Source organism: Vanacampus margaritifer, chromosome 11 (assembly GCF_051991255.1).
Source record: "Vanacampus margaritifer isolate UIUO_Vmar chromosome 11, RoL_Vmar_1.0, whole genome shotgun sequence".
In the NCBI taxonomy this organism is placed as follows: domain Eukaryota; kingdom Metazoa; phylum Chordata; class Actinopteri; order Syngnathiformes; family Syngnathidae; genus Vanacampus; species Vanacampus margaritifer.
The window spans coordinates 9,127,273-9,147,320 of record NC_135442.1 but is presented as its reverse complement, the minus strand read 5'-3'; the positions used below and the strand labels follow the sequence as shown (position 1 = coordinate 9,147,320).

Here is a 20,048-nt window from a genome sequence, read left to right as displayed (position 1 = left end):
TACACTTGGGTAATCCCTTTTTTTGGATTACTGTATAATTATTTTGGACAGTTTGCAAACAGCAAAATTGTGCATTTAGTGTGACAATCCAAATTTAAAAAAAAAAAAAAATTCTTTACTCTCAATGTAGGCAAAATAATAATATAGATCTCATCTAAAATACAATCCAACATAAAACACAGAATAATGTAAAATACAAATTAAGACTAATCCACGATTTCTACCATCTAAGGATGCCGAAGGCTGACATTTTATGTAGCAACGCCCCCTACTGTTGACTGAAATTGACATCAAAGTGCCCAGAGGTTTACCTTGTGAATGTCACGTGACCAAACATCATTATTTAAGCAGAACAAAAATCTAGCATGTTGTTCTATATTTAATTTATTCACTGCCGTTGTTGAGGGTATTCGTCAGTTACCTTTAGAGGGAAGGGTTCCAGAGGTGCGAGTAGCACTGACGCATAGAACAATGGGGCTATTACTTTAACCAGTCAGATTTCAAATTCCCCTCACAGAGCAGCTGGCCACAACAATGTCAGCATTTTCTGCATTTATCTTCTGATTGGTTTGTCAGAGCAACCAAAGTTCAACTTGCAAAACATATCTGTAGCGTTCTGCACAAATTGAATTATTTGATAAGCAACAGCTTGGCATTTTTTGTTATTTTTGGTCATGATGCACATCCACCAATATTTACTTTGATTGTCTCCAAAAATATGGACATGTATTACTCAAAGCATCTTTATTTTTTTGCTCAAAAAATCTTGAATAGAACTGCAACAAATTTCCGTGAACCTTCTTCACGTTTTATCGAGCAGGAGGCAAAAAAGCACAAACAAATCAACATGAAACAAGTAAAAAGCAACGGCGCTTTCAAATAACATTCTACTTGTTTAAATTACAATTATTACAGAATGTCAAAAAGGGTGGGGTATGCGTGTGTGTCACGAGTACCAATACATTCAAATTGAACACATGCAAAAAAGAAAAAGAAAAAAAAAGTTAATGTACAATTATATAGACAACATAAAAGTTTGAGATATTTGTGTTGGACAGTGATACAGATCAAAGCATCCCCTACAAAATATTTGTGGCTCTTGACCAGTAGTCTTGTGGTCAGTGTGTCATTCGCTGATAAAACTGGACTGCGCGTCTAAATCTGTCCACAGTCGGCGATAAGAAGCTTCTTGGAGGGGACGCCTCCTTTTGTGCCGAGCTCGCTCATTTGTTGCACCACTTCCATGCCCTGTCGAACCCAGCCGAAAGCCACATGCTTGAAGTCCAGATGCTCCGCCTTTTTCATCGTGATGAAGAACTGGGAATTGTTGGTATCGCGACCGCGGTTGGCCATGGACAGGATGCCCGGACCCGTGTGGCGGACATCGAAGTTCTCGTCCTCGAACTTGGTGCCGTAGATGGATTTTCCGCCGGTGCCGTCGCTGTTGGTGATGTCGCCGCCCTATAGGAGCCACAGAGAAGTCAGTGACAATATCCCATAGTGTTTAACTATCTAGGTTATGAATATGAGGGGACCCTCGGAAACATTTCGGAACCCACACATTTTCATGACTGCCGATCTCCTCACCTGACACATGAAATCCGGTATGACCCTGTGGAAGATGGAGCCCTTCAGTCCGAAGCCTTTCTCGCCCGTGCACAGCACCCTGAAGTTCTCCGCCGTCTTGGGAACGAGGTGAGAGAAGAGCTCGACGGTGATGGTGCCGAGAGGTTGGCCGTCCGCCTCCACGGCGAGGAACACCTGCGGGTTTGAGTCTCTGGAGTGCTCCTGAATTCTGGACATCATCGGCGCGGAGCCGCATGAAGCTTCGCTTTGGCTCATGTGGCTCTGACACTCGCAGAAGGTCTTCTTGAAGGACGCGGCCATCTCCGGAGTTTTGAACTTGACTGCGAGCTGCTCCACGGTACCCTCGGCGCTGTCTGGAAGAGCCCACCATTAAAAAAAAAAAAAAAAACACCACATACCTTCGCATGCAAAATTTGATGTCGCCGTGTTACCTGCGTAGTCCGTGGCAGTCCAGATGAGCGCGTTGGCCGAGGTGTTCATGGGCTTCAGCTCCATCGCCTGCGAGATGTTGTGGTTGGCGCACACCCGGAACACCTGTTCCCGCCTCATCAGGATGCGGTAGAAGCGCTTAGCCGGGTGGTAGAGGATCTTGATGTCGCCGATGCCGCGCTCCTTCCACTGGCTGAGGTCTCGGTCCCATCGGAACAGCTTTGCGCGCTCCTTGAACAGGATTTCTTCATCCTCCTCTCCGGACTTGGTTTCCACCTGAGAGGACGGCAACCCGTGAATGGATTCCACCGATTGCTCCCGACTGTTTGCGTGTGCGTGTGAATAGAGTACCTCTGGTAGTGAAACGATAGGTTCAAAGTGTATGTCAACATTTTTCGGCAAGTTCTCTTCGTCACTTGCACCCTCTTCGTTGTTGTTGGATGACGTAGGGGCCGAGGAATTAAATACGGTTGCGCCTGCGTTCGCCCAAGAGAAGTTCGTATCTACACACACACACACACACAAAGACCACAACATATTAAAACAATGCAAAATGTCAGTAACAGAAAATAACTAAATATACCTTGCGTTCCAAAAGCAAAGCCTTCTGTATTTTTGGCCAGGTCAGCAAAAGAGAAGCCCTCGACTGCGGTGAAGCCAAAGCTGGGTGTACCTGGAAGGCAGAAACAATCTCACTGACTTAAATGGACACAAATTAGCATTCTGTGTTTTCAATAATAACCATCCCTGGACGGGTCACCGGCACGTCATCTAACCTGCAAGCACTAACCTGTACTTGTAAGAGCAGGAGGGGCGGCGGAAGGGGCAGGGGCAGGGGAAGGGGCAGGGGCGGTCTCCGTCTTAGTCGACAGGTTAATGGGAGAGCTGCCGTTGCTGTCGGGAGCTTGTGTCGGCACATTTGCTGGCTGCTCTGCTACGTCGTCTTGTGTGCTGGACTTGCAGCTCGGGGACGGCTCCGGATTGTCGGCGGGCCCGCTGGACATTTCGGCCGTGTTTAACTGGGTATCCTGCAGTAATGAATGGAAGCCGTGTCATACAGTTATCACAAGACCACAGCGTCCTTTAGTCTTTTGAAAAGGTGCTATAAAAATTTGAAAGATAAAAAGCAAACCAAAAAAATTCATATATATTCTATCATATGAAAACCCTTTCTATGCGAAATTATATTTCAATGTTTTGCAACAACAGTATACATTTAACTTTTCAATACAATTATAAGTATTTAGGTGTGCGTGAATTCTCTGTCAGCAGCAGGGCATGTTTCTTATCCCCCGTGGAAATCAGGTGTTTTGTTCTTGAACTCCCTTTCCGTACCAGTTCCTGTTGGGCCTTTTGGACTTCGGTCTCAAAGTCGTCCGCCTTGTCAGGATCCGGGTCGCTCTCAGTGGTGCTCAGGCCACAAAAGAAGGTGGGCGGAAGCTGAAGGCTCTTGGCCTTCTCCTCCTCCTCGGGCGTTGGCTTTTTCTCCCAAACCACCTGGCAGTCGGGCTCTGAATGGATCGGGTGCAAAATGTCAGCGCAAAGTTGAGTAGTAATAATAATAAAAAAAAAGGAGTAGTGACTCCGAATTGCCATACCATGAGCAGATCCAGTGTCTCTTCTTTCAGGAGGATCAGGGTAAAGTTTTCCATTCAAGGCTTTCACTGCCGACTCGTAGTCCTCATCTGACACAAACAAAAAGTCAAGAACAAACTGAATTGGTTGTACATTTAATGAGCTCGTTCTAATCAATGTTATAAAATACATAGCCCATAGTGCCATTGAGCTAGATCACAATGAAATGAGGTACGAGAGGTGAATACACGACGAGCCGCCATCTTGATGGCATCTTCTAAGAAACAATAACGCCTTAGAAAATTCCTCATAAGCGATAGTCACGTCACGTCCATCTCCTCCTCGCTGTCCCTAATGAAGTGACTTGAAGTCACCACAAAATAAAGTTATACATGACTACTAGTCCACATTGAACTCAGTATTATACATAGTATATGTGTCTCTTTGTTCTCCATACAAAACTGATTGTTACTCTCTTTCATCTCTTTCAAGCCTATCATAACTTTGATGGTCGTGGTTGCTGGAGTATCCCTTTTTACTACCTCCCATTGTCCTGTACTTCCTGTTCCTGATTTGGCCAGAAGAGTCCATCTACATGTCATCCCCTCCCTTGCCCACATGTGCAAGTCAAAGTTCTGTTGTTCTATTTTGTGGCTTTGTGCGCTGAAGATTTTTTCCACATTCATACTGTGCCCCCCCTCTAAATGGGCAGAACTCGATCCCCACAACACCCCCCCCCCCCCGCTTTGTCTGTTGGTCCTTGTTATCATGATTCTTGGGACGGGTTGTGACTGGAGCATTTCCCCTTTTAGGGATCAATAAAGTAACCTGAATCTGAATTTCAGTCATCATTGGCCAAATCCTGCTGTTCAAACGGAAACTGCAGTCTCACCATCAGGTTGATTGTCACTGGTGTAGCCGGGTTCGTTCTGGTAGCAGAAAAAGGTGAACGGCAGCAGTAATTTCCTGGCTAAAGCAGCTTGTTCAGCAGTGGGTTCCCGGACATACACAATCTCCACCTCCGAGTCCTCATCTGGATGAGTACTGCTGACCCCTGTGACAAATTAAGGAACGTCTACATTAGTGACTGATATTCAAAGGAAATAAATCAGTTTAACTACAATTGAAGTGTTAGTTTTGCACACAAAAACATTATACACAGCAAAAAATAAACATGCACCCAAACTGATGTGACGATTACAATAACAGTTGCATACTGAATGCATGCCAGGGTGCTTCTAATCACATGTGGCAGAGAAGATGAAAAAAATGTGACATACTACACTGTCACACTGGACAAGATAAATGACCCGAAACTATAATTAGCATTTGCTGGTGTGTTCATTACGAAGGCCACACTAGACTGGGAATTGCATTTCACACTGTTGCCACTCTTCCTGCACTAAATTTGGAGTTTGAGACATTTACTCAGTGCATTCATTCCTCTTGAGGAAATAGGCACTCTGCTTAACAATAAAGGCAGTATCGGCTTTAAATGAGATCATTCCTGTTTGTGTATATTTGAGATAACTAAATCTAAATCCAGGGCTCCAGACTGCCCTAAATTGCCAAGAAAAGTTTTACTAGCGCATGTGCGACCAGTAAATTTCCTTTTAATCCCTTCTTTTTTTAAATTGAATTATCATTATTCTACAATATTTCATATTGCTGAAAAACCTTCATTCCATACTAATGTCAGAAATTTAGTAGAAATGTGAATATTTACTTTATAAGTTGATTTAAATTGTGCAACTAAAATGTAAGGTTTGGGGCCGCTGTGCTCCTAGTAAAAATAAATAAATAAATAAAAAAAAGTCAAGTCTGAAGCCCTGAAATTTGATTAGTTTCATATTGCAACAATAATTGAATTCAGTCTGTTGTTTGTATGCATGTAGTAGGAAAATCTCAAGGAACCAAACTTGAGCTACATAAAGCATTATTCAAAAAATGTCTTTACAATACTATTAATATGCTAAACACGGTATTCTGATTATTACCGCGTTTGTGGAATATGAAATGGGTAGAAAAAACATCAGATTTTATCCACCTGCAGTATTATTCAGAACACCGTGTTTTGGACTATTGGGGCACATAGAACATATTATTGCAAAGAAAATTTTGGATTTGACTTCCGCTTGAAATGACCACAAATGTAACACTTTCTACATAGACATGCAGGCACATTTGTGTTACTGTTTTCCACTCCGTGCATCATTTCTAATTGCATCTACCACCCAGGTGACAGCTGAGAAGTGTTAGGCACACTAGTCGAGTACCTGGATTTTCAAACAGAGCGCTCGATGTGCTTGTCCAAAAGGCCATTGGATTATCTTTGAATAGCCTAAAATCCAGTCCTAAAGGATGATGGGTGGTTGTGTTAACAGGAACTAAATGGAAAGGCCATCGCCATTTTAGAAAAAGCCAAAATTGTAAAAGAATGTTTATTTTTATTTGCTAATGGTAGCAACAGACTGAAGGGATAGTTACTACCCAAGAAATTATATGATTTTTTTTTCCCGCGGGGGTTTCTGAGAAGAACAATTGACAAACATTGTGTAAATCTTGCTTACCTTTCTGTGGAATTTTGAAGGCAGGTGGCACAGATGGGCCCTTGTTAGGACTTGGGGAATCTTTAGTTTTCAAACTGGCTTCACAGTCACCACTATCAGAGTTTGATTTTGGACTGCCAAATATCTTCTGAAGACTATCGGAGCCAAACACAAACTTGGGGGGCGACATCACTGACTTGGTGGGGTTGACTGGACTTTGAGAGTCACATGTTTTATTCTCAATGAACAGTTCCGTGCATTCCTTTGTGGTATCTTCCAAAATATCAATTGCTGCCTTCCCACACAGAGTTGTAGTAGCTTTTGCGGAATCTCCACTGTCCTGAGAAACGATGGATGTCGCGGGGGTCATGAGTTCCAGTTTCTCTTGAGCAATCTTGGCCGCAACAAAAACCTGCTTAAACGTGTTTGCCGTTTCCTGCAATTTGAATCGCACCGCCAGCTGCTCCACTTTACCCTCTCCTTCTTCAGCAAAGTCCAGTGCGCTCCACACCCATGCCTTCTCCGCACCCTTCATAGGCTCCAGCTTCATGGCTGCCGTGATCCATTGGTTAGCACAGATCTTAAGAACCTGGTCTCGCCTCATAATCAACCGTACCCGTTTTGTGTTGTAATTTTGTAAGATTTTGATATCTCCAATACCTCTCTCCTTCCATTGATTCGCTTCTTTATCATACCGATAAAGTTTGGCTCTGTGGCTGAAGACGACCTGTTCATTTTCTTCACCCGTGGAAATCTCAACCAGGTCAGGCAGGGGAACTACAGGTTCAAAGTACAGACCATCTCGCTCCTCATCCTGGGTCAAGTCTTGCTCGTCGTCTGTGCCTACTGATGATCGGCTCTGGTTAAGTTTGGCAGGAGACTTGGAGGGGCATATGCCGGGTTGGAAGCTGAAGCTGAAACCACCCATGGACTCTCCAAAGCGGAAAAGGTTCTTTCTTAGTGGACTGCTGGCGAGCGGAGAAGCATAGACCGATGAATCGGCCGTGTCATCCAAAGCCTCTTCTCTTAGGTCATAGTTATCCCACTCTAAGGTAGGGCCAGTGGTTTCGCTGTGAGGCTTGATTAAAAGACTTGACATTGACGACGTGACATTAGCGGATGCAAGCTGGCTGTCGTCATCGTTGATCTTTGTTTTGTCATCGGTCAAAAAAGACTTCAGGTCTTTCAAGCCAGTCTTCATTTCCTCAGCTTTCTGAATGAGATGTGCAGTTCTGCCCGTGTCGACCAGTTTGTGTGGAGTCTGCAGGGGGATATCCAGGAGGAGTCGCTGACATTCCTCAAACTTAGCCTTGAATTCCTCAGCAAGTTCTGGACTTTTAAACTTGGCAGCCAACTGTTCAGGTCTGGCATCGCCATCGGCGAAATCATTGGCCATCCAGATCCATGCCTTATCGGAGCCTGCCAGAGGCTTTAGATTCATGGTGGTCGTGATCCAGTGGTTGGCACACACCTTCAGAACTTGCTCTCGTCTCATCAAAACCCTAAGCCTGCCATTGGAGGTGTTTTTCAAAAATTTTAGGATTCCCACCCCACGTTCTTTCCACTGACTGGTGTTTGCATCAAAGCGGAAGAGTTTGACACGCTGGGAATAAAGAACCTGCTCATCCTCCTCCCCAGTGACAAGGTCAACTTTATCGGGCATTTGAACTACTGGCTCAAACTGAATATCATCGTTTTCTTCAGTTTTATACATGTCGTCTTCCCCTTGCTCATTTGTGGCGTTCGTTTTGATGGGTGTTGATGAGAACACTTGTTCACCAGCACCAGAGAAACCTTTGAAACTGGGGTCCTTCTGGGCAAACTGGAAGCTTCCTTCAGATGACTTTGCCAGGTCTGCAAAACTAAACGCATTAGTCTTGCCAGATATTAATGGATTTGTCTCAAACTCTTGATTGCCCTCTGGGGGAATCAAATCATTTTCCTTCACCTTGTGTTTATCAGCTATACTTTTAAGGACGCTGGAGGCTGAACCCGAAGCCATCTGATCGGGTGGAGTTGACTTATCAGTTTCATCTTTTGCAGCACCTGGTATTCCAAATGTAAAGCCACCAGCAGGCATTGGCATTGAAAAAGAGAATCCAGAAGAACTTGTCTTGGGAGCAGACTGGGAAGCTGCAGCAGGAACATCAACTTTGTTTTGCCCAAACTGAAATGAACTAGCAGCTCCAAAAGGTGCAGAGAAGCCAGTTCCAGTCGGCTGGCCTGATGGCGTTTTCACTCCAAAGTTGAAGCTAAAGGCAGAAGCTGATGAAGTAGTACTACTTGTGGTCTTCACATTGGGATTTGGTGTCAAACAGGCAACACATTTACTGTTAGTGGATTCATTGATCAACAAGCAGCTGTCACATTCCCATTTGGCACCCCTCTGCTCATCCTCCTTTACTAAATCAGCTCTAAAGCCTGAAAATGGAGCTGTAGTTTGATGTGCAACCGCGGGAGCCCCCACTTTTGATTTAGCGTTGCGGTTGGGATTTGCACAGGAAACACAACTCTCCGCATCAACCTCATTTCTTACCAAACATACGTCACACTCCCACTGACCAGGTTTGATTGCAAATTGGGCGGCAAACCCAGAACACACATTGGATTCTGAGTTCTTGCTTTCAGATATACTTTCCTTTACTATTGCAGGTTTACTAGAATTTGTGCCAAATGTGAACGATGAAGAGGATGAAGTTGCAAAAGTTCTAAATCCGGGAACGGTGGAGCCAGGTGTGCTGGTTTTCATTTCACTTGTCCCAAACTTGAAAGTTAAGGGAGTGCTTTTTGTTTCATTTTCAGACCCCACGTCTGGTGGTGTGGTGGAATTGGGATTGGGACTTTGACATGAACAGCACCTCACAAACTCAGGTTTATTTCTCACACTGCAAGCAGTGCAATCCCATTCACCTTCTTTTTTTGCAAACTTGGCTCTCAAAGTTTCCTGTGGTTTAGATGTTTTTACATCATCTTTCTTCTCTTGTGATTCCACCACGATGCTCTGGGCTTCTTCAAACTTGCTCTTAAACAGTGATGCCTCTTCTATTGTTTTGAAACTGATGGCCAATTGCTCAGACTTAGGCTTTTCATCGGAATAATCAATGGCATTCCATACCCATGATTTCTCAGATCCAGCATTTGGTCTCAGTTTCATATCAGTGGTTATGTAGTGATTAGCACATATCTTGAGGACTTGCTCCCGTCTCATTAAGAGTCGAACCTTCGCTGTAGTGTTATGTTTCAAGATTTTAACGTTGCCAATGCCCCATTCCTTCCACCCTTTCGTCTCTGTGTCAAACCGATACAGCTTTGCTCTATTGCAAAACAACTCCTCCTCATCTTCCTCACCTGTTTTCACTCTAAAATTGAAGCTAAAGGCAGAGGGTGATGAAGTACTACTACTTGTGCTCTTCGTATTGAGATTTGGTGTTAAACAGGCAACACATTTACTGTTAGTGGATTCATTGATCAACAAGCAGCTGTCACATTCCCATTTGGCACCCTTCTGCCCATCCTCCTTTACTAAATCAGCTCCAAAGCCTGAAAATGGAGCTGCAGTTTGATTTGCAACCGTGGGAGCCCCCACTTTTGATTTAGTGTTGCGGTTGGGATTTGCACAGGAAACACAACTCTCTGCATCAACCTCATTTCTTACCAAACATACGTCACACTCCCACTGACCTGGTTTCATTGCAAATTGGGAGGCAAACCCAGAACTCACATTGGATTCTGAGTTCTTGCTTTCAGATGCACTTTCCTTTACTATCGTGTCAGCAGGTTTACTAGAATTTGTGCCAAATGTGAACGATGAAGGGGACGAAGTTGCAAAAGTTCTAAATCCGGTAAAGGTGGAGCCAGGTGTGCTGGTTTTCATTTCACTTGTCCCAAACTTGAAAGTATCACTTGTCCCTAATTTTTCAACCCCCACGTCTGGTGTTGTGGTGAAATTGGGATTGGAACTTTGACATGAACAGCACCTCACAAACTCTGGTTTATTTCTCACACTGCAAGCAGTGCAATCCCATTCACCTTCTTTTTTTGCAAACTTGGCTCTCAAAGTTTCCTGTGGTTTAGATGCTTTTACATCATCATCTTTCTTCTCTTGTTGTTTTTCATGCGATTCCACCACGATGCTCTGGGCTTCTTCAAACCTGCTCTTAAATAGCAATGCCTCTTCTATCGTTTTGAAACGGATGGCCAATTGCTCAGACTTAGGCTTTTCATCGGCATAATCAATGGCATTCCATACCCATGATTTCTCAGATCCAGCATTTGGTCTCAGTTTCATATCAGTGGTTATGTAGTGATTAGCACATATCTTGAGGACTTGCTCCCGTCTCATTAAGAGTCGAACCTTTGCCGTAGTGTTATGTTTCAAGATTTTAACGTTGCCAATGCCACGTTCTTTCCACTCTTTCGTCTCCGTGTCAAACCGATACAGCTTTGCTCTATTGCAAAACAACTCCTCTTCATCTTCCTCACCTGTTTTCACATCAACCTTATCAAGATGGGGAACAATGGGTTCAAAGTGAGGACCATCATCCTCATCCTCTTCCTCCTCAACATGAGTGCTATCATTGTCACTATCTGCTGTATTTTCATCTTCGGGTACAGAGTTGGCATTACCAAATACTGGCTGGGTAACATCCCCAAATTTAAATGGCTGCTCCACTTTTCCAAACAGACACAAAGGGACTGTGTTTTGCGCTGTATTAGCAAATGAGAAGCCGGATGAATTTTTATTGCCAAAAGTGAAAATACTTGCTTGGCCAGATGTCTGCTGTTGAGCAGGAGGCTTCTCTGGCAAAGTATCGATCTTACTGGGGATGTCAGATGTAAGAAGACCAAGCAAACTTTCACTGTTCTTAGCTTTGGATGCTGAGAAAGTGAAATCTCCATCGTTGGATTTAAAGTTGGAGTTGAATTTAAAGGCAGCTGATGGTGTTGATTGGGAAACTGTGCTTGCTCCAAAACTAGGAACCATGGGTACTTCAGCAGGTGAGGGCTGACGAAAGGAGAGCTTGCCAAGATCCATAGGTTTCCCTTCAATGTTCTTTGGTGGCTGAGCAGGGATTACAGACGGTTTTGTAAAATAACCAGGTTCGGGTAAAGGAGGGTTGGTGGTTTGATGAGTTACACTTGGCCCATAATATTCTTCACTGTACGGTGACAGGAGGCCAGGTGCTGGCGATTCAAATCGAAGTGGGGCAGGGAAGCTCTGTTCTTGAGGAGCGTATACGCAAGCAGGTGCTGTTTGCATTGGAGGAGTATGGGTTGGCGGCTGATAGGCATACATATGCTGCTGAGGCGGTATACGGTTCATACCGTACATTGGGGCCTGTGTAAAAGGGAGGAAATTATTTTCACCATGATGATAATTTTCATGGCAACAAGGGAGACAATGCTTTGGTTACCTTTGTGGGGGTTACATTTGCGGCTGTGCGCAGGAGATACTGAGAGTTGTATGATGGGGATTGATTGTAGTACCCAGAGGGACCTGCAGTGGAAACTTGAAAACCAAACCACACACCAATCATAAATACCATTAAAAATGTTTGTGTGTGTGTTCAAAATATTACACTGACCTGTCAGGGGGGCTCCATGGTAGGACTGAACAGGAGTAAAAGACTCCTGCAGCCCTTCTGCTCCATAGCTGTCAACATACATTTTGTGATGAGGCGAGCTCAAATTTGCTGAAGAGTTGTGTCTCAAGTCATGGACCTCATTCTGCAACGAGAAAAGCCTTGACTCAATTTAATGCATCTCGGGTCTCACCTTGAGTCTCTTTGAATGGGCCCTTGACTAGACATCTACATAGAAGGCAGAATGGTCTGCAAATCAATGACTGCTGTGAATCAGTAATATTTATCATTAGTTAAGTGAAAGCAATGTGAGTACACAGCTGCACACACACGTACTTATATAATTGTGAGGACATCCATAGACATAATGCATTTCCTAGCCCCTTCACCTAACCCCAACCATCAAAAATGTTTGCTTCCCCCATTCCTTACCCTAACCCAATTAAAATCTAAACTCTAAAACCAAGTCTTGACCCTCAAAAAGAGGTCTTGAGTTGTGAGGACCAGCCAAAATGTCCTCACTTCACAAAAATGTCCTCAATCTGTTGGTTAAAGACCTGGGTTCTCACAGTCCTCACAATGTAGTATGTACAAGTATACTGTACACACACACACACGTTCTGTGGAAAATACAGCTGAATTAATTAACAGATCATACAATGGGGTAACCACTTTGTAGTAAGATATGAGGTGACACAAAAGAATACCTGTATGTCACCTATGTACAGAAAAATAAGAAGCAAGAGCAGTCCTTTGATTTCCCTGTATGAAATCTAACATATTACAATAAACATACAACACTGTAAATGAAATTGCCCGATACGCATATGCTATAATTGAATTCATAGGCTGACCTTAAGGGCTTCAACTTGCTGACACAGCATTTGGAGCAGACTTTTCTGGTCCTCCACCCAGTGGGGCGGTGTCTTTGGAGAAACAAGAAGTAAACAGATTTAATCACGAAAATTTCAGATGGTTATCGATTAATAGGTTCTTGAGTAACTGGAGCCTACCAGGTGTCTTTTAGAAGGAGAAACGATGCTTTTGTTCGGGGAGGGAGTAGACAACTTGACGTGGGATATGGTGGCACTGGTGTCTGCGGTATAAGCAGGGCTTGAATGGACTGGTTCCCTACAACCACCACTCTTCTCTTCTTCATCCTCTCCACTTTCACCAAGTTGCTGGTTCACATCATTAAGAAGGTCCACAACTTCCTCCATGGACACTGGAAGCTGGAATACAATACATAGGTAATGGTTTTAAAGCTGTCAGAGCTTATAACAACTGAACTGGCTGAGGCGGCGGGAAAAAAAGAAGTAAAATGTATTACTTTTTCAACCTCATCAGCATTGGCATTGTAGATCTTTGAAAGATAAATCCTGAATTTCTTCAGAAAAGTGATGCACCTGTCCTGCGTCTCCTCAACTCCATTGCTGGCCGCCTCAGACAGACGCTGGTAGATCTTTCAAGAAAAACAAGACATTATAGAGTAGTCATGTAAAGAACAGTCCTCACATGACAGATGACTATTCACACATTCAAATTACATGAGGGATTTGTATCAGACAACATTAAGTTGGAATAAATTATTTCTGGCAGAAGACGTCATCATCATAAGAGCTAACAGAACAGATAACAATGAAGACGTGAGAGTGGACTGTAACAATAATATTACCATACACTGACTGTATAAATAATTATCAGACAACCAACCTGAGCCAAATGCCAGACAGATGACAAGTTATTGATTGACTCCAATGTTGCAATTGCCTCCTCTGTTTTGCCTTCAATGTCAAGGAGAGTTGCTTGCGCTATTTTGGCTTCTTCTTCTAAGCCCTTCACAGAGGATACCTGGACAGGAGAAAAGTTGCAAGTACTTAATTTTGGGATGCTCGCAAACCTAACACGTGATCTTTTGTCTCAAGTTTAGACAGTCATTGGGTTTCCATAAGGCAAACAACAAAGGGGAAAGAGAAAAAACTAGGAGTACTAACCCGAATATCTTTGGATCGAAAGTGTATGTAGAGGGGGTCGAGGGGTTCCAGGTTTTCTGGTATGCTTCGTCTGTTTTTGATCTTGTCCAACAGTGGAAGGACAACTTTCCAATAGTGGACACTGCGGCTGATGTACTCCTTCTGGTCGTAGTACGAGTTAACACCATCACCCTTTCATTTGACAAAAAGTAAATGCCATAATGAGCAGACGAGTCTGCCGCAAGAGCTCAATAGACCAAATGTTTCTCAAATAAACACTACCTAAAAAGTGTGCCTATACATTCATTCATACTTACCGCCTGGCTAAGACACTGAGCCCAGTAGATAGCAAGTGCTGGTTGCAGCCCATGTTTCTCTCCGGCTCTCAATGTATTCAGTCCATGTTGTACTATCATTCGCAATTTGGCCGACATGCCAGGGCTACAAACAAAACAAACAAACAAACATGTATTATTTAACAAAACAATCATTAAATTGCATAAGGTACTTTGGGGGGGAATTTTAGTCCACATATACATTAACACTGCACTGGTATAACAAAAGCTCAGAAAAGTGAGTCTCAGTTGTATTCATTGCAACAGCATGAACAAGGCGCCGTAGGGTAGACACTCACACAGCTCGTTTGTGAATAAGACTATAGACGGCGTCCCACCACTCCCTCTGTCTCTCTGTGGTCAAGAGACGAAGGAGGGGGAGAGGGAGGCAGCGAGGCTCATAGAGTTGCTGTTGGTTTATCCCACTGTTTATCTTTGCGGTCTCCTGTAGCTGACAATGGCTGCAGAACGCCACACCGTGTATAAATACCTGCAAGACAAGAGGCAAATTTATCCACTGACTTTATTAAAAGTGTTACTGTGTTATAGAAAGGAGTGTGAAATTTGCAAATTTATAGACTGTGTGAAATAAACAGAGACTGCTTCTGCCAACCTCCAAATCCAAAAGGCAGATGGACTCTGGTGCATTTGTGTCCAGTTTGAAAGTTTCTAGGTTAAGTCTGGGAAAAAGTTGCTGTAGCCACGCCTGCAAGGATGGTCTTTGGGCTAAAAGAGCCCACTGCAACCCTAACCAGCTCAGATGTTGCAAGTCACCGCAATACAACAGGATAGAACCTACAGAGGAAACAAAACATTTATTTCACTGTACCTTGATTAGATGATGTAAATTATTGCACCAATACCCTTCATAAAACAAAACGTTTCAGTTAATATTTGCCATCAGTCTCTGTAGCTCTTCACCTGCATCCCATTTGGCTAGCTGAGAGATTTCTGGAGCTTGTGCACTAATGGAACGGATGTCATCATTTGCAATGAAAGAGGATCCAGTAGAGGCTTGCGGTCCTAATAGTAGTTCAACTAAAGAGTCTTGACCGCTACGGTTCCCAAATGCCTCCACCACCTACGTATGCATAAAAACAACACACCGTTATGTGTTGTTTACACTGACGGTTCACACGGTTCAATTAACAAAAATCACATAACGTTAGCAGTGCAAACAACATACCTCTCTGATCAGGCTGCATGAATCAGTGCTGAGATTGAGCAGCATGTGGCCAGCTTGACTCTGTCTGTCGTTAGCCAGCAGCTCCAGAATCTGCGGGGCAGACTGATCTCTTTTGGTCACCTTTGGCTTGGGTCTGGGAAGCTGGTGGGCAGACAAAAAAAATCTAAGTATGCTACTAACTTGTAGACAATAGCTTCATTCACATTACTCTGCTACCATTATCACAGAAGAGCTAACTTCCTTCCTTTTATTATATGCATAGCATCCGTGTCCAAGGGTTCAATACCTGCAGGGCCAGTAAATAGCAGAGAGCCGCCAGATCAATGACTGCCCTCCATGTCTGTTGGCGTTCCTGAGCTAGCTTCAAGAGCATTGTGCCAGCATGCAGGTACAGGTGAGCTCGCATTTCCACAAACATATCGCAAAGGTCATCCATGTGCTGGCCTGCAGCAGTCTTCAGCTTCTGCATAGTCTGGTCAAAACTGTGCAAGCAGGAAGATGGCAAAAATGTAAGACTTAGATAACAGTTTTAAAAGGGTTTGTTTGAATCAGCAATTGTAATCCATTATGCTAGTTTCACACTGAGCTTTCAGCAAAAGTTATGTGCTCATTCAAACACTCACAACATATTCTAGTTAAAACCCTTGTTTGTCAAAACAATTTCCCAGGCAACTGCAATTTCACTCGCCCAATTTGTGCACAAAAACTTACCATGCGAGAGTGTCAAGGCACGACTGCACAGCGCTTCCAGAAAGCGTGAGTCTCACAAGGTTGCAGTGGGCCAAGAGCAGCTCTCTCTGAAGACGTCGCCACATCTTGTCATTGCTGGACACACTGGGCTGCGTCAGGTAATCCTGAAAATAGTTTGTCCAAATGGAATTATGTTATAAACAGCTTTTTTTTTGTGACGGCATTGTAATAGTGTTAATTGTATCCGCCATTTTTAAATTTAGTCCCGTTTCAACCACACTTTAGTCAGTTTGTCAACCTCATCCGTTTTTTTATTTAGTCCATTTTTAGTTGACTATGAATCTGTCATTTTAGACTTTATTTTAGTCCCAAAAAACAATTTTATTTGTCTAGTTTTAGTCAGCAAAAACTATCAACGTTTTAGTCTAGTTTTAGTCAGGACAATCATTTTTACCCGTATGTTTTTTTTGTCATCAGATTATGTTGAAAATTTCGGATCTAAAACTATTTCACATCAAAATTTCTCTCATTTTTTGATGAAAAACAACTTACAATTAAAGTGGCTACTATGGCTCCATGCTACGAGGTAGCAAGTCAGCTAGCATTAGTTAGCGGTTAGTTTAACATTATTATCGGAATGTCGATAGCTGTTGGATTGTTACGTTACTATAACTATTTTTTAAAAACCTTTTGTTGTTTTTTTTCGTGGCTCTATTACATCCACGATGCGTTCAGCGCGGGGTAGCTCTCATAATCACTGCATATTCAGTCTGCCAAAACAGACAAATTTATCTATCAAAGTCTATACAGTATACCGCTTCTCATATGTATACAGAGGAAAAGTCATTCTGGCTCAGTTTTACAAAAATCTTACTGGCCCATACTGACCTGAAGCGTGTGCACCACTATAGTGTACCAGTCCAGACTGTGGCGCAGCAAGCCCCTTCTCTCAGTGGCCAAGCAGTGCTTAACAGCCTCCTCCAGTCGACCGTCCTGACAAAACAGTTGGACCAGCTTCACGTTGACATGCGCATCTCCTGGTCGTGCTGCCAGCTCAGCCTGAAGCAGGTCAAACAGTCGGTTCCAGCCCTGCTGACCTTGACGACTCAACAGACGCTCCTGCAAAAAATGGGAGGAAATTGCATTAATTCCATAAAACATGTAACATTGAGGACCCTTCTACATGTTGCAAAAATCGGTAAGGGCCTCACCTTCAGGTTGAAGACTGTTGGGTTCCCTGGCAACAGCTTGGCCGCCTTCTCCACCCAAAACTCGGCCCTGCTGTCGCTTTCCTCCTTGCCGACCAGTAACTCGGCCACCTTCAGCACCAGGTCTCTCTGGACAGGGTTCAAGTCCACAGAGCGCTGCATTCACAGCAGAGAGCGTTTAGACACACAATGACTCAGTAAATATAGAGGCCAGCAAAATGCAGGTTTACATCAGTCTGATAATAGTAGTAGTTAAGAACAGAATGGCAGACATTCAGTTAACAGTTTCTCAGATGGTGCTACATCCAGAGGGCTCTCAAAACAAAAAACAAACTCGTCTGAACCAGACTTACTATAAGCAACGAGCAACCAAAACGGCCATCTTACCTTGTAGCATCCTATCGCCTTGTTGACTTCTCCCTCTCGCTCATAGAGCTGTCCGAGGAATTTGTGTGCCTTGGGATCCCTCTCTTGGACTTTAAGATACTCGGATACATGTCTATGTATACGAAAATATCATCATTACATTGAAAACAGCACTAAATAATTTTGAGTTTTTCATACTCATGCTTACCTTTTAGCCAGCTCATACTCCTTTGCTTCGAAGTATAGTTTAGCAAACAAAAATCCTTTGACAGGCCTCTGTAAATGACAAACATTGAAACAGATCGTGATTCAGCAACAAGCACAACTACATTTAATCTATGCAATAGTTTTACTTCACTGGTTCAGATACTACAGACATATTACAGCACCATAAACACATTTTAAGTTAAAAACAAATAATCCACCAAAATATGGGTTTAAGTTTGGATTTGGTTGAAGGCATCTGTTCGTATCCCTCAGGGAGTTCTACGTTTGATCTACCTTCCTACCCTAACCTCTTGTCAAGCTGTGGGTCGTAACAGAAAGAACAAGATCCCAGATACAAGTGACCGAAATAAGTTTCCTCCGCATGGTGCCTGTGCTCGCCCTCAGAGGTAGGGTGAGAAGCTCGGTCATCCGGGAGGCACTCAGAGTCGAGCCTGGCTGGCCTTACAGAATCGCTGCTAGTGAATGCAACAGTATCGCTAAATGATTCAGACACTTTGGTTCTATTTCTGATAAATAGTACTTTAAGTGACAAGCATTTACCAGGGCTTGTTAGGAAAGTACTGCAGGGTGTTCTGCAGGCGGTTACATCATCAAGGCATAGTATTAGGGCAAGATAGAAACCAAGTACAGTTAACTTGACAAAATCAAAACACCAAGAGGATGCAATGTAGTAGTAGCATCCAAATGCCTTCTCTGGAAGCGCATATTGGACCCAACATTTTCTCTCTCAAAGAGAGGTATAAATCCAGATAGATGAAATACCATGCATGGTACAAAGGGAGTGCAGGCAGAACCTGGAACAGTTCCATGATGGGGTTCACAAGTTTCAAGCCCAGCTCCCGAAGAGCCCCTATCCAGCTTTTTTTCCAATGCCTCTCTCCTCCAACACACCCGAATCTAATAATTAGGATCATATTCAGGCTTCTGAAGTGCTTGCTGATGAATTGATCATTTCATTCAGCAGTGTTTCCCACAGATTTGAAATCTACTTGGGTGGGTGGACAACGGCGGGCAGATGCGGGGTGGGTCTCAGTCCTGTTAGTATGTCTCCTCTAGCCTCACGTTCCACACATTCGGCAAACTATCATTATATGCGGTATATCTGGTCGCAACATGTTTAATATAATATATATATATATGTATGTGTGTGTGTGTGTGTGTGCGTGTTAACCACTAAAAAGCTACCAGTCTGTATACCTTTATTTAACCAGATAAAACCCCATTGAGATCAAGATCTCTTTTACAAGGGTGACCTGGCTAAAAGGTCAACAGCACACGTCATTAAAACTGAAACTATGCATACAATACATTTAAATGCATTTTACAAACGTATGATGTCTTAAAATAAAGTACAGACACGTTAAATGACTAATAACAAATCATAAACACAGGCAGAAATCTGAGAGGTCTATCATATCAAACCATAAACTAGGGATGTATAGGTATATAAAAAATAATAATAATCGCCCACCCAGGTGGTACCGGTGCGCCATATTTTGGCACAAGGACTGTGTGTGCAAATGTTTGAGCACTTAAATTATACTTATAAATTTACTTATAATACTTTCGTTTCATTATTCTGTTTCACGTTCATGATGGCTGAGTAATTCTGATAAAGTCACACCTAAAATGATATTGACCCGCTTAGTTGTATTTCGTTAAAACTATAAATACGTTGAAAACTGGACACACTCGCTCATGTTTTCGTCTGTCAAGACAAGCTAGCTAGCAGCTTAGCTTCCCTGGCCAGCCCACACCGCGCGCTTTCTCGGACTCGGCATTCGAAGGGTGGAACACGGTTAGTCGTCATCGTGCCGGTTAGCTACAGCCATTAGCTCGCGTGGACCAACTGAGCTCTATCCACCATTGGAGTCCGCGCCGACGGCACTCACCGTCAAACTAAAGCTAACGTTTCTCTTAATAATGTATTTGGGCTTTCCCCTGACCCCAGGTGACTTGAGATTCAAGGTGTAGAATGACGGCGGTTAGCAACGCTAGCATTAGCCGCCACCGGTTCCACTTACCTCTTTGAGGGAGGGAGAAGATGTCTGTACGGAGGCCACATAGCGGTCTACTTCAGTTTTACTTCGCCGCATGTTTGTTGAATAAAGTGCTCTAAAGCCGTTGTTGATAACGTTGTACAAACGAATGTAATTCGTCTCTAATGGCAAAGGCGAACATTAGCAAAGTGGTCACGCCGTCACATAACCCGCTCGTGATATTATTGCGCACTGCGCAGGCTCGCTAACGTCAAATGTTAGGGACGTCACGTGGGTAGAGCCCTGGCTTGAATCGGCCTTCTTGTCCAATCAGAGCTGAGCATTGGCGTGACGCAAATGA

General features: G+C 43.5%; 1 protein-coding gene across 1 annotated transcript; it reads right to left on the bottom strand.

Annotated features, from left to right (window-relative positions):
* Positions 1-729: 729 nt before the first annotated feature.
* Positions 730-19,942, bottom strand: ranbp2 (RAN binding protein 2). The gene is made up of 29 exons (XM_077579291.1): positions 19,733-19,942; positions 17,689-17,756; positions 17,502-17,613; positions 17,118-17,270; positions 16,795-17,025; positions 15,928-16,070; positions 15,503-15,698; positions 15,217-15,357; positions 14,952-15,111; positions 14,644-14,825; positions 14,330-14,520; positions 14,013-14,136; positions 13,717-13,887; positions 13,436-13,573; positions 13,053-13,184; positions 12,736-12,954; positions 12,577-12,648; positions 11,726-11,867; positions 11,555-11,649; positions 6,162-11,478; positions 4,484-4,645; positions 3,615-3,701; positions 3,352-3,527; positions 2,807-3,044; positions 2,600-2,689; positions 2,368-2,519; positions 2,019-2,292; positions 1,588-1,940; positions 730-1,461 (listed from the first exon to the last, which is right to left on the bottom strand). Exons 1-29 carry the CDS (start codon positions 19,802-19,804, stop codon positions 1,156-1,158), a joined length of 9,897 nt encoding a protein of 3,298 aa, XP_077435417.1. The 5' UTR covers positions 19,805-19,942; the 3' UTR covers positions 730-1,155.
* Positions 19,943-20,048: the final 106 nt, after the last annotated feature.